This window comes from Chlorocebus sabaeus, chromosome 20 (assembly GCF_047675955.1).
Source record: "Chlorocebus sabaeus isolate Y175 chromosome 20, mChlSab1.0.hap1, whole genome shotgun sequence".
Lineage (NCBI taxonomy): Eukaryota > Metazoa > Chordata > Mammalia > Primates > Cercopithecidae > Chlorocebus > Chlorocebus sabaeus.
Genome location: NC_132923.1, coordinates 119,835,590 through 119,847,514, shown reverse-complemented (window position 1 = coordinate 119,847,514; position 11,925 = coordinate 119,835,590). Strand labels below are relative to the sequence as shown.

The 11,925-nt window shown below is 53.6% G+C and overlaps 1 protein-coding gene across 4 annotated transcripts in view; it reads left to right on the top strand.

Moving 5' to 3' along the window:
• Positions 1-11,925, top strand: part of PADI1 (peptidyl arginine deiminase 1) — a 45,692-nt gene that overhangs the window by 30,306 nt on the left and 3,461 nt on the right. For all 4 annotated transcript variants that reach the window (XM_038004305.2, XM_038003918.2, XM_007980318.3 and 1 more), the window contains 8 exons: positions 3-106; positions 1,146-1,269; positions 1,657-1,764; positions 3,757-3,908; positions 8,278-8,422; positions 9,567-9,660; positions 10,643-10,722; positions 11,579-11,704. In XM_038004305.2, coding sequence (XP_037860233.2) covers positions 3-106; positions 1,146-1,269; positions 1,657-1,764; positions 3,757-3,908; positions 8,278-8,422; positions 9,567-9,660; positions 10,643-10,722; positions 11,579-11,704 — 933 coding nt within the window. The remainder of the gene's footprint in view (positions 1-2; positions 107-1,145; positions 1,270-1,656; positions 1,765-3,756; positions 3,909-8,277; positions 8,423-9,566; positions 9,661-10,642; positions 10,723-11,578; positions 11,705-11,925) is intronic.

Genomic DNA, 11,925 nt, shown 5'->3' with positions numbered 1-11,925 from the left:
AGACCGTGCCTGAGGTGACCCTCTTCACAGACACTGTGGGCTTCCGCATGGCCCCCTGGATCATGACGCCCAACACTCAGCCTCCTGAGGAGCTGTATGTGTGCAGGTGGGGCTCCTTCCCTCCAGCGCTCCCCCAGGTCTGGAGTGCAGAGGTAGGGACAGAAGCTGCCTCAGGGCTGCACGCCTCACTCAGACTAACGGATTCATTGTGGGCACCAATTCAGCTGGTGGCAGGACCGCAGCAGATGGGCTGGGGTCCCACCCTGACCAACCCTGACCCACCCTGCCCTGTGCAGCTAAGGCCCCTCCCAGGTCACTGGCTCAAGCTCTGGTTTTCCTGCCCATCCTGTCCTGTGGCTGCAGCCCCAGAACATCTCAGATTTAGTCTGGGCAGTGGGGCCAGGCTCTGCACAGGCTGCTGGTGACCATCGGAGAACTACCCTCACTGTGACATGGGTACAATCCCGTGCCTGCTAAGGACGTGGGAACCCAGTCCTCGGGTCTCACTGCAAGCCCGATCTCACCCAGCTCGCTGGTCCTTCTGCTGTCTCAGAATCCTCACCATGCCCTTGAGGGAAGGACCAGCCTCGACTGGCAAAGCCCTGCCAGCCCTCTGTGCCAGAGGTCAGACCACTGGAAAAAGCCACAGTCGAGCTGGATAGAAGTTAAAAGGCTGGGAAGGGTGTGGCCACACAGGTTTGCTGTGCTTCCCTGGATCTAGGTGTGTGTAGGTATTAAAAAGAGACTCTTCTCCTGCTTGCTAATCCCACCCTGACCCCTTTGCTTAGGCCAGTTGTGTGGAACAGGAGTAGACGGCGCCACCTGCCCCTCGCTGCTATTTTAACCCGAGAGATTCAGCCCCAGGTCACCTCTGTGGCGACTTCCCTGACCCCCTGTGCTGGGTTAGGTGTCCTGCCTCTGGGCTCCACAGCCTGCGCTTATGCCTCACCTTGCTTCTGTCACCTGATATGATCTGGAGACTTTATCCATCTTCCCCATGGGCCTAGGAGCCTCTCAAGGTCATGAGCTGGAACCCCCCTACCCCAGAGGCTGCACAGGGCCCAGCACAAACTGAATCAAGGCCACTCACACCTCAGCCACAGTCAGAGGCCATTAGCATGCTCCCCTCTCCCTGTCTTTTACAGTGTGATGGACACTCACGGCTCCAATGAGAAATTCTTGGAGGACATGTCTTACCTGACGTTGAAAGCCAACTGCAAGCTGATCATCTGCCCTCGAGTTGAAAATCGAAATGACCGCTGGATCCAGGTGGGAGCCGAAGCCGACTCCAGAAGAGAGCTGGGGGCAGCCCGGGAAGCCTGCAGCCTGGCTGGGGGAAAGGGAAGCCGCACAGGTGCCTGATGGACCTCCGTGTCGCTAGAGAAGCCACGGCCGCCTGGGCCAGGCTTCCGAGGCGAGGGCTTTTCCGCTGCCTGCCTCAGCCCCAGCCTCCACTGCTGCCCTCCAAACGCTCTGGTCCCAGACGAGAGTCCTCACCTGGCTGGGGTCCTAAGAGGCCTCACGTCTACCTCTGCCCCTCACCAGATCTTAGGGAAGATCTGCTGCCCTGCCCTGCCCCAGGCGCGGTGGGGACCATCCTGTTCTGTAACCCACCCGAAAAAGGTCACCATGGCTTTTTCATCTCTCCCCTCCCAGGATGAGATGGAGTTTGGCTACATCGAGGCCCCTCACAAATCCTTCCCCGTGGTCTTTGACTCCCCCCGGAACAGAGGCCTGAAGGATTTCCCCTATAAGAGGATCCTGGTATGTGGCGACAGGCAGAGTGTGGACACCCTGGCCGGGTCCTCCTGGAGGGGCACTGGTGAAGTCTCATCTGGGCCTGGTCCTATAAGGCTCGGAGAACAGGAAAAGGAGGCAGAAGTATACAGGAGGTGGGACAGCAGCAAACTGGGGAGCCAGTGGGGAGTTTGGGCAAGAGATGGAAATGATATGCAAATCACATGCACATAGGCAGCAGCCTGATTATTCCTGTGTTGAGAGGGGCAGGTCAGCAGAGCTCTTCTGGAGAAGGGACGGGTCACCAAGGGGAAATTGGCAGCGTGGTCAGCTTTGGGGAGACCAAACTGCCTTTAAGAGGGAATGTGGGAATGTACCCTTAGTGAGCCTGCATGGCTCTTGTTCTTAACAGCTAGGTCCTCTCTTTAGGTGTCAAATGTTTTCTGAACACCTACCACGTGCCAGGCACTGTGCTACCACCTGTGCACAAGATGGCAACAGCAGCACCCACTATTACGTATTGAGTTCCAGGCACTGTCTCCTAGCCTTCCAAGGCTTACCTCATGAATTCCATGGGGCACGCCTATGGATAAGTGCTATCATTATTTCCTCTTTATGGATGAGGAAACTAAGGCTCAGGGAGGTTAAATAACTTGCCCAAGGCCATGCAGCAAGTTAATAGTGGCACCAAGATGCAAAGCTAGAGGGGCTGTCCCCACAGCCCTGCACTCAGCCTCGAGTGCACTACCCCTCCAGGTGAGCGCATGGTCTCTGCCTGTTTCCCGGCTCCCACTCCCCCACTGCTGGGACAGTCCCAGTCTGGGTAGGAGCTGTGATGGGATGCAGTCTGTGGGCACACAGAGCAGGGGCATTCATCCCAGCCTGGAGGGATCGGGTGACAATGAACCCAGCAGGTGAGTGCACTTGCCAGGGCCAGAGTGCTGGAGAGAGACCCACCTGACCTGCCCTGGGCTTGGCCTATAGGGGCCAGGGGATTTTTCACTGATTTCTGCTCTCCTCTTTGTCGCTTTCATCTTCTACTTTCTTTGTGTTTAGTTTGCTATTCTTTTTCTAGCTTCAAATGGAATCTAAGATGATTCAGCCTTTTCCTAAAAAACACACGTGTTTTATTATTTATTTATTTATTTATTTATTTTGAAACGGCGTCTCGCTCTGTTGCCTGGGCTGGAGTGCAATGGCACGCTCTCAGCTCTGCCTCCTCTGCCTCCCGGGTTCAAGTGACTCTCCTGCCTCAGCCTCCCGAGTAGCTGGGATTACAGGCGCCCCCTCCCCGCACCACCACACCAGGTTAATTTTTGTATTTTTAGTAGAGATGGGGTTTCACCATGTTGTCCAGGCTGATCTCGAACTCCTGACCTCGTGATCCACCCACCTCGGTCTCCCAAAGTGCTAGGATTACAGGCGTGAGCCACCTTGCCTGGCCTACTTTATTTTATGAGACAGGGTCTTGCTCTGTCACCCAGGCTGGAGTGCAGTGGTGCAGTCTTAGCTCACTGCAGCCTCCACCTCCTAGGCTCAAGCCATCCTCCCACTTCAGCCTCCTGAGGAGCCAGGAACTCAGGCATGCGTCAGGATGCTCAGTTTAAATATACATATCTAGAGCTCTGGCAACTCCCTAGCAGTGCTGCCTCACCAACATCCCATGAGTTTTAATGTGCTATCAAAACACAGCAGATTTTTATGAACTTTCACTTCAAAATCTTGTCTAATTCCCGCTTTAATTTCTTCTTTGATCTATGGATTCCTTATATGTGTATTGCTTAATTTCCAAACATTTGGGGGAATTTCTAGTTATCTTTTGGTTATTGATTTGACTTTAACTGCATGGTTCTCAGAGCCTGGAGGGATTTGTAAAAAGTGGACAGAGATCGTTTTTCAAGCACCAGGAGCCATGGAGTGGGAGGCCCCCAGCATCTTCCCTCTGCTCCAAGAAGCTCCTCATCCGGTCCTCACTGACCTCTCCTTCTTGGGGCGGGGGTCTCGCTGGTCCTTCCATAGGGTCCTGACTTTGGATATGTGACCCGGGAGATCCCACTCTCTGGTCCCTCCAGCCTTGACTCCTTCGGCAACCTGGATGTCAGTCCACCTGTCACGGTGGGCAGCATGGAGTACCCCCTGGGCCGGATCCTCATCGGGAGCAGCTACCCCAAGTGAGGGGCTGGGGTGGGAGGTGGGGGGGCACAAGGGGTTGACCGCAGCATCCACCCTCCCTGTGCCCCCATCACAAACACAATTCCCTAGTCTGATAAGTGGTCTTAACTTCCTGTGTGGAATCCTGGGATCAAAGACTCGGCAACCTAGGATCTCAAAAGATTACAGAATCTTAGGAGAAAACTCACATGCCTGTGGCCTGTGATCTTTTGACCTACCTCATTTCATGGGCTTAATGAGTCATCAACATTAAAGAGATATCAGGGGGCCTCCCGTAAAAAGCCATGTTTCTGGCTTCTCATGAAAAACTGGAGAAGCTGGGGAGGTGAGATACAGTCTGGTACAGAGATGGAGGAATAGACTCATCGACTTCTCCCATTAGGAAGTCAGAATAGTTTCTGTCCTAACCATGGCTTAAAAGGGCCCTGAGGTCATGAAGTTCCCGGAGCAGGTGGCTGCAGGTAAGCAAGTGAGTGGCCAGGATACCCTATGACAGAGGTGAGTCAGTGGATCTCACCCGGGACAGATGCGATGGAGCAGGAAACAAGGCATTTAGGTTTTAACGCTCAAACAGGTGGCGATGTCTGTTAGGTCCTGCTGAATGGGTGCACACCCTCCCTGCAGGTAATCAAAGAATGGGGTGTGCAGTGCAGGGTCCTGGTGGGTTCCCCTGTCTCCTCCCTGGAGATGACACCCACTGCAAGCCCGGGAGATCACCTTCCTATTTGTGGGGGTTTTGCATGGCAGGGGTGCCCCCACTTGCCCCCCAAGCCCTGGCTGACCATCTGGTCTCCAGCCCAGAGGAGTCAGGCAGTGCTGAGAAGGTCACAGCCTCACCTGGTGAATCTGGCAGTCTCAGAGCTCTGGATCGGATGAGGTAAGGATTCCTGGCACCCACCCAGGCACGTAACTGGGTGCCCAGGCAGAGTGCCTGGGGCTGAGACCGGCCAGGCGAGAGGCATGTGACTCATGCCCAGACACTACTGTGTGTGTTGTTCTGCCCACACCCTTGGGGGCAGACGGGCCTTGAGGCCTCAGGATGGTCTTCCTCTAACTCAGGGAGGAAGCTGTGAGGAAGGAGCACAGGCTTTGGAATCAGATGGTCTTGGGTTTGAGTCCTGGCCCTGCCACTTGCCAGCCACCTGATTTGGGATGTGTCCCCCAAACCAGTGTTTACCACAGTGCCTGGCACACAATAGGTACTCAATTAATTCATTTAAAAATATTTTTGGTGTGCCAGGCACAGTTAAAGGTACTGGGGATACATCAGTGAACAAAAGAGATGCCTTTTAAATGAGCAAATTCTTTTATACTCCATGCCTCAGTTTCCTTATCTTTAAAATGGGCCTGATGAAATTCCCAGTCCCAGCTATAGAATCAGCATTACTGGGGATAAAGAATTCATGTCATCCACCTCTTGAATGCTTAGGTATTTTTCAGTTGGCCCCAGTAGTGGAGCTGCTTCACAGCAGGTGGAACTAATTGGACAAAATGTATTGACCACCTACTACCCACTACATGTCACACCCACAGTGCTTTTCCCAGGCGACCTCATTGAATTTCTACAACAACCCTGTGAGCCTGAGACCATCATCATCCCCATTTTACAGATAGGGAAGCTGAGGCTTGGAAAAGTTAAGTTATGTGCATTCTTTCATACATTCATTTACCAATTCAGTAAATATTGATGGAGACTTCCTATTGGCCAAGCCCAAGGTTGAATGCCGGGGATACAGAAATGGCTGAGGAGCTTGCCCTTGAGATTTAGAGTCTAATGAGGGAGACAGGGAAGCAATGGATCAGAGAGGGGATCACATATCATCCCACGTGTGGTGTCCCAGAAGGCTTCCTAGGGGCAGCCAACGATATGGACACGTAATCATAAATACATAATCATAAACGGTGAGCAGACTTCAGGTAGGTAAGGAAAGAAGCAAGGTAGGCTGGGCACAGTGGCTCATGCACTTTGGGAGGCCAAAATGGGTGGATCACCTGAGGCCAAGAGTTCGATACCAGCCTGGCCAACATGGTGAAACCTCGTCTCTACTAATAATACTAAAATTAGCTGGGCATGGTGGTGCACACCCATGGTCCCAGTTACTTGGGAGACTGAGGCAGGAGAATTGCTTGAATCCAGGAGGTGGAGGTTGCATTGAGCCGAGATCACGCCACTGCACTCCAGCCTGGGCAACAGAGCAAGACTCCATCTCAACAAACAAATGAAGGGAGGGAGGGAGGGAGGAAAGAAGGAAGGAAGGCAGGAAGGAAGGAAGGAAGGAAGGCAGGCAGGCAGGCAGGCAGGCAGGAAGGAAGGAAGGAAGGAAGGAAGGAAGGAAGGAAAGTAGCGTGGAGTGGACCAGTGTTGCAGGCAGAGGGAAGAGCACAGGCAGAAGCCAGGAAGCCAGAGAAGGTACAGCTCAAAGGAAAAGTGGGAAGAACTCGGTATGGGTGGCATGTAGATGAGCGGGGATGGACTGGTAGGACCTCAGGCAGGAGGGGGCTCTGCAGGTCCAGCTGGGGACAGAGTTCGGGGAGAAATCATTCTGTTCAGATGCCTCACAGGGCGGTTGTCTCCTCCGGGATCCCTGGGACCTGGGTTCAGGGGCCGAGCTCAGGGGATGCAGGCTGGGGAAGGGGAGGGGCTCCTTGGTGTTCTCCAAGGACTTTGCTTCCTTCTGTGTCCCAGGCTCCTGCCCCAGTCTCTGTATCATGCTGCAACACATGGGCATCCTTACCTGTCTGCTCCCACAAGCCTCACGAGCCAGGGAACCAAACCAGGAGCCTTCTCTCAAGGGTGCAGGGATCTGTTCTGGGAACTCCCAGGCACAGAGCAAGGACCCCACATGGGAAAGTGAGGGGTCTCCAGTGTGGACGTGTCCCCATTCCATTGGCTGTTGGATTGAAAAACAGGAATCAGGCCTTTGGTGGACAGATGGGACCTGAGGTTTGAAAAGGGTTGGCTACGTACTTAGGACCACACCGCAAGTTAGCAGTACGGTCAGAACCCAGGTCTCCTTCTACCTGGGCCCCAAACTCCAATTTAGCACCTCAGGCTGCTGTCCAGTGACCCTGCCTTGGTTTCTGACCTTAGCAATGGACAAAACAGACAACCAAACATTCCGGCAGCGAGAAACAGACAATAAGTGAACAAAACAAATAAGTACCTCCGATCATATGTATGAATATAGTATGAATGCATAAACAAATGCACATGACTTTAATTTTCTGGGCCTCAACTTCCTCATCTGTAAAATGGGGACAGTAATGGTCCCCACCCCACAGAGCTGTCATAAGGATTAAATGAGGTAGCCTGGGTAAAGCATGTGTGTGGCACATGTCAGTAAATGTTTGTCTCAGATTTGCTGAGAGTTTGATGTTTAAACAAAGCCTTAGAGGAAAAGAGGCAGTTAGGCCGGGCACAGTGGCCCTCACTTGTAGTCCCAGTGCTGTGGGAGGACGAGGTGGGGGGATCGCTTGAATCCAGGGGTTTAAGACTAGCCTGGGTGGCATGGTGAAACTCCACCTCCACAAAAAATACAAAAATTAGCCGTGTGTGGTGGCACATACCTGTAGTCCAAGCTACTCAGGAGGCTGAGGTGGGAGGATCGCTTGAGCATAGGAGGTTGAGGCTGCAGTGAGCCATGATCACAACACTGCTCTCCAGCCTGGGCAACAGAGTGAGTGAGACCCCGTTTCTCAAAAAAAAAAAAAAAAAAAAAAAAGGGAGAGAAAGAAAGAAAGAAGAAAGAAAGAAAAAGAGAGAAGAAAGAGAAAAGAAAGAAAGAAAGAAAAGGAAGAAAGAGAAAAGAAGGAAAGAAAAGGAAGAAAGAGAAAAGAAGGAAAGAAAGAAAGAAAGAAAAGGAAGAAAGAGAAAAGAAGGAAAGAAAGAAAGAAGAGGCAGTTAAAGATGTGGCTACTTAGGAGAATATTCCAGGGTGTAGAAACAGCCGTGCAAAGGCCCTGAGGCAGGAGCAGGCTGGAGACAGCAGACCAGCAGGGAGGCCGGTGGACCTGGAGCCAAGTGACCAAAGAGGTGCGCAGTGGGGAGTGAGGCCAGACAGCTCCGCCGAGCACACTTCAGATGTAACTTGGAGCTGGTATTTGTATGTATAGCATAGGGTCATCAGGAGGATTAAACAAGACACTTAGTGAGAGTACCCTAAGGACAGTACACAGTAGGTGCTCACATGCACACACAAATGCACAGTCCATTCTCTGTTGTCTTGGCCTCTCCACCCTCTACACCCCACATTTAAAGCATTCTTTGAGCAATCCCGCCCCCTGGTGGCAGATCTGATGATGACTGAGAGGTGAGGCCTGACGCCTCCCAGGCACAAGGTGACTGCGCGCCCTCTCCCTCCTGGCCAGGTCCGGCGGGCGGCAGATGGCCAGGGTGGTGCGGAACTTCCTGAAGGCCCAGCAGGTGCAGGCACCCGTGGAGCTCTACTCGGACTGGCTCTCTGTGGGCCACGTGGACGAGTTCCTGACCTTTGTGCCTACCTCTGACCAAAAGGTGCGTCTCCTCCCCTCCCTCCCTGCTTGAGCCACCTCTGCCCCTGTCTGACCTGATGGGATGAGTCAGGGCAAAGCCATCTAGAACCAGCTCAACCCTGTGCCCCGAGTAAGCTCTGGATTGGGGCATCCTCTGGGTAAGGACACCCTGACACTCATCCTCACACTTCCTGGGTATTTGTGCTTGAACCCAAATCCTTTAGCCAACGGTCAGGAATAATATTGATAATAATTGGTAATATTTACTGAGCACCTACTATGTGCCAAATACTCACATGTTTTAATTCATTTAATCCTCCAACAAGCCCGTCAGGTGGGTGCGATTATTATTGCCCCATTTTACAAGTGGGGAAATTGAGGCTCAGAAGGGCCATTAATCCATCCAAGCTCACTCAGCCTGCAGGTGTCAGGATAGGATTCAGATCTGGGTTCTGGGCCTCTACAGTAAGCCTTGCAGAGGTGGCTGGGGAAGGCATGGCCAGGGAGCCAGCAGCCTGGGAGAAGAGGCTTCCCAGTGACCAGTGGTTACAGCTCTGCTAGGGGCAGCTCTGACAGTGAAGGAGGAGACATCTGAATTGGGTATTTTGTTTTTGTTTGTTTTTTGAGACAGAGTCTTGCTCTGTCGCCCAGGCTGGAGTGCAATAGTGTTCTCTCGGCTCACTACAACTCCACCTGCTAGGTTCAAGTGATTCTCCTGCCTCAGCCTCCCAAGTAGCTGGGATTATGCCACCATGTCCGGCTAATTTTTTGTCTCTTTAGTAGAGATGGGGTTTCACCATGTTGGCCAGGCTGGTCTCCAACTCCTGACTGCTGGTGATCCGCCCACCTTGGCCTCCCAAAGTGCTGGGATTACAGGCGTGAGCCACCGCACCCAGCCCTGAATTGGGTCTTGAAGGAAGAAGTCAGAATGTCTTGGTGGGCAAAATGCACAGGGCCTCCAGGGAGGGAGAACAGCACAGACAAAAGTTCTGGAGGTGGGAACCTGCTTGGAGGACCGGGATTGCTGCAGACAGTGCTTTGTGGCTGGGGTGCAGACTGAGCGGGAGAGGGGAGTCCCAGGCACTGTCAGGCCCCTCCTGAGTCTGGGGTCTCCTGTGTCTAGGGGGACCCTGTCCACTGAACCATTCTCCCTCCCTCTGTGCCAGGGCTTCCGGCTGCTCCTGGCTAGCCCTAGCGCTTGCCTCAAACTCTTCCAAGAGAAGAAAGAAGAGGGCTACGGCGAGGCGGCCCAGTTTGATGGTGAGTGCCAATGACCCGGTCACCCCTGGGGAACCCTGCCCTTTCATCACCATCCTTGGTTACAGCACCTGCACCTGCAGGGCTCTCAGCTGGGCTCAGAACCCAACACCCACTCTCCGTGTCTTGGGCCCCCAGGTCCTCTGATGGGTGGGGAAGTTCCTGGGCCACACCCCAGGAGAGGAAAGGCACAGGAAGCCATGAGTGCCCCAGGTGCCAGTCAATGCCAGGCATGTTCTTGTTCTCGCTCCCGTCTGATCTCTCCTCCCCCTTCCTTATCCCTGTTCACAGAAGTGGAAACTGAGGCTCAGAGAGGAGAACTGGCTTGGCCAGGGCTGTGCAGCCAGGGAGCAGCAGTGCTGGGGGCTCAAGAGAGGAAGGAGGAGAAGCCAGGCTTGGTCAGGGCCGCTCTGCAGAGCTTCCTGCAGGAGCTAACAGATCCTCCAAGGGCTCGGTTGGCCCACCTCCCCTCCTTGTCACAGCCTCAGTGTTCTCATGTGGGGAATAGAGCACTGGAATGGATGTGGTGCCGCTGTCCACAAGGATAGTCCTGGGTTTAAATCCTGGTCTTGGCATTTGCTGGCTGTGGTATCAAGGGTGTGTTCTGAACCTCTCAGTGCCTCAGTTTCCTCTTCTCTGAGTTGTAGGTGATAATTAATCCCTCCTATAGTTGCTTCAAATATTAATAATACATTAAGTAGGATGTCCAGAGCATGGCAGACATTCAATAATGGTAGTTGTGCCATAATAATTAGGCTCTCAGTCCGGAGTCACTTCCTGAGGGGTTCCTCATCCACCACCAGGTTTTCCTTGCAGCCAGGGCCTGGTCCCATCAGGGTTCTCAGTCTCCGACTTTCTCTATCCTGGCTTCTGACACTGGCACTGAGGTAGGAGGGAAATCCTGGCCTGAATTATGTAGCCCCAGGCTGAAGAGGGCCTCCAGGCAGTGCTCCCTGAGCTATGCATTGTCTTTCTCTTCTTGCAGGGTTAAAACACCAGGCAAAAATAAGCATTAATGAGATGCTGGCAGACAGACACCTCCAGAGAGACAATCTTCATGCACAGGTGAGGGGCAGGACCACCAGTTGCTCTAAGGGGTCCTTTCCCTTCCAGGGAGAAGCAGCCCCAGGAACTGCTGCGGGGGCGTCAGGGATTCGGCGCTGGAGCTCTGATGGTCCTGGGGGCTGCTGGGGCCTGTGGGTAGGAAGCCTCTGCCTTCAGGAACCCACAGTCTGATGGAAGAGACAGAGCCATGCCCTCAGGCTGCTCCCAGCTTAATGAGGGAGACCTGGCCCCACTCTGGGGCAATGACCTATTTCCATAGAAGCAAACCTGAGCCTCTTATCTGAGAAGTCTGGTGAAATGCGAGACAAGAGACATGGTGGGGAAATAGGACCTTGCGGGGCCCAGAGGTGGGGCGGGTAAGAGTCAGGGGGATTCTGTGAGAACAGGTAAAGCAAGGTGTCAGGAAGGGGCAGGGCTCACCCCAAGATAAAAAGTGCCTGCCCCGTGCAAGGCGAAGGGGCTAGCGCAGAGTTGGTGCTCAATTAACAGGAGGAGGCCCCTTACCCTCCCCGGTGGTGCCTAGCACTTTCTCCTAAGCTGCTGAGAAGAGACAGCAGCATCAGCCACGCTGTGGCTGGGGCTGAGACAGTGTGTTGTACTGACAAGAACATTTGCATCCAGAAACTGTGTGGGTTCGAACCCCAGCTCTGGCACTTCCTAGCCGTGTGCACTTGAGCAGGTTGCTTGAGCCTCAGTTTCCCCCAGACAGCAATGGCTTCTATGGCACAAAGCTGTTGTGAGACTTCAAGGAGCTAACGGGCCCAGAGGGCTCCACACGGGCCTGGCACACAGTAGGTGCTTGGCCAGTGTTGTGTTCTTCCTGGTCCCAGGTTACCCAGCTGCCTCCTTTCCCCAGAAATGCATTGACTGGAACCGTAATGTACTGAAGCGGGAGCTGGGCCTGGCAGAGAGTGACATCGTGGATATTCCTCAGCTCTTCTTCCTGAAAAACTTCTATGCAGAAGCCTTCTTCCCAGACATGGTGAGAGCCCTTGGGCAGGGTCCTGCTGGGGGGTCTGCGGGGCTCCCAGAAGAAGCACTCCCTGGCCCAGGGCAGGCTGGTGCAGAGGCTGGAGGGCCCTGCGGACCTCTCCAGGGTCTGTTTTTGTGAATATAGAGAACATTCCCATCAGTGACTCTCAACTGGGGCAATTTTGCCCCCAGGGGATTTTTTTTGTTGCCATAGGGAGTTGTGTGCCCCGG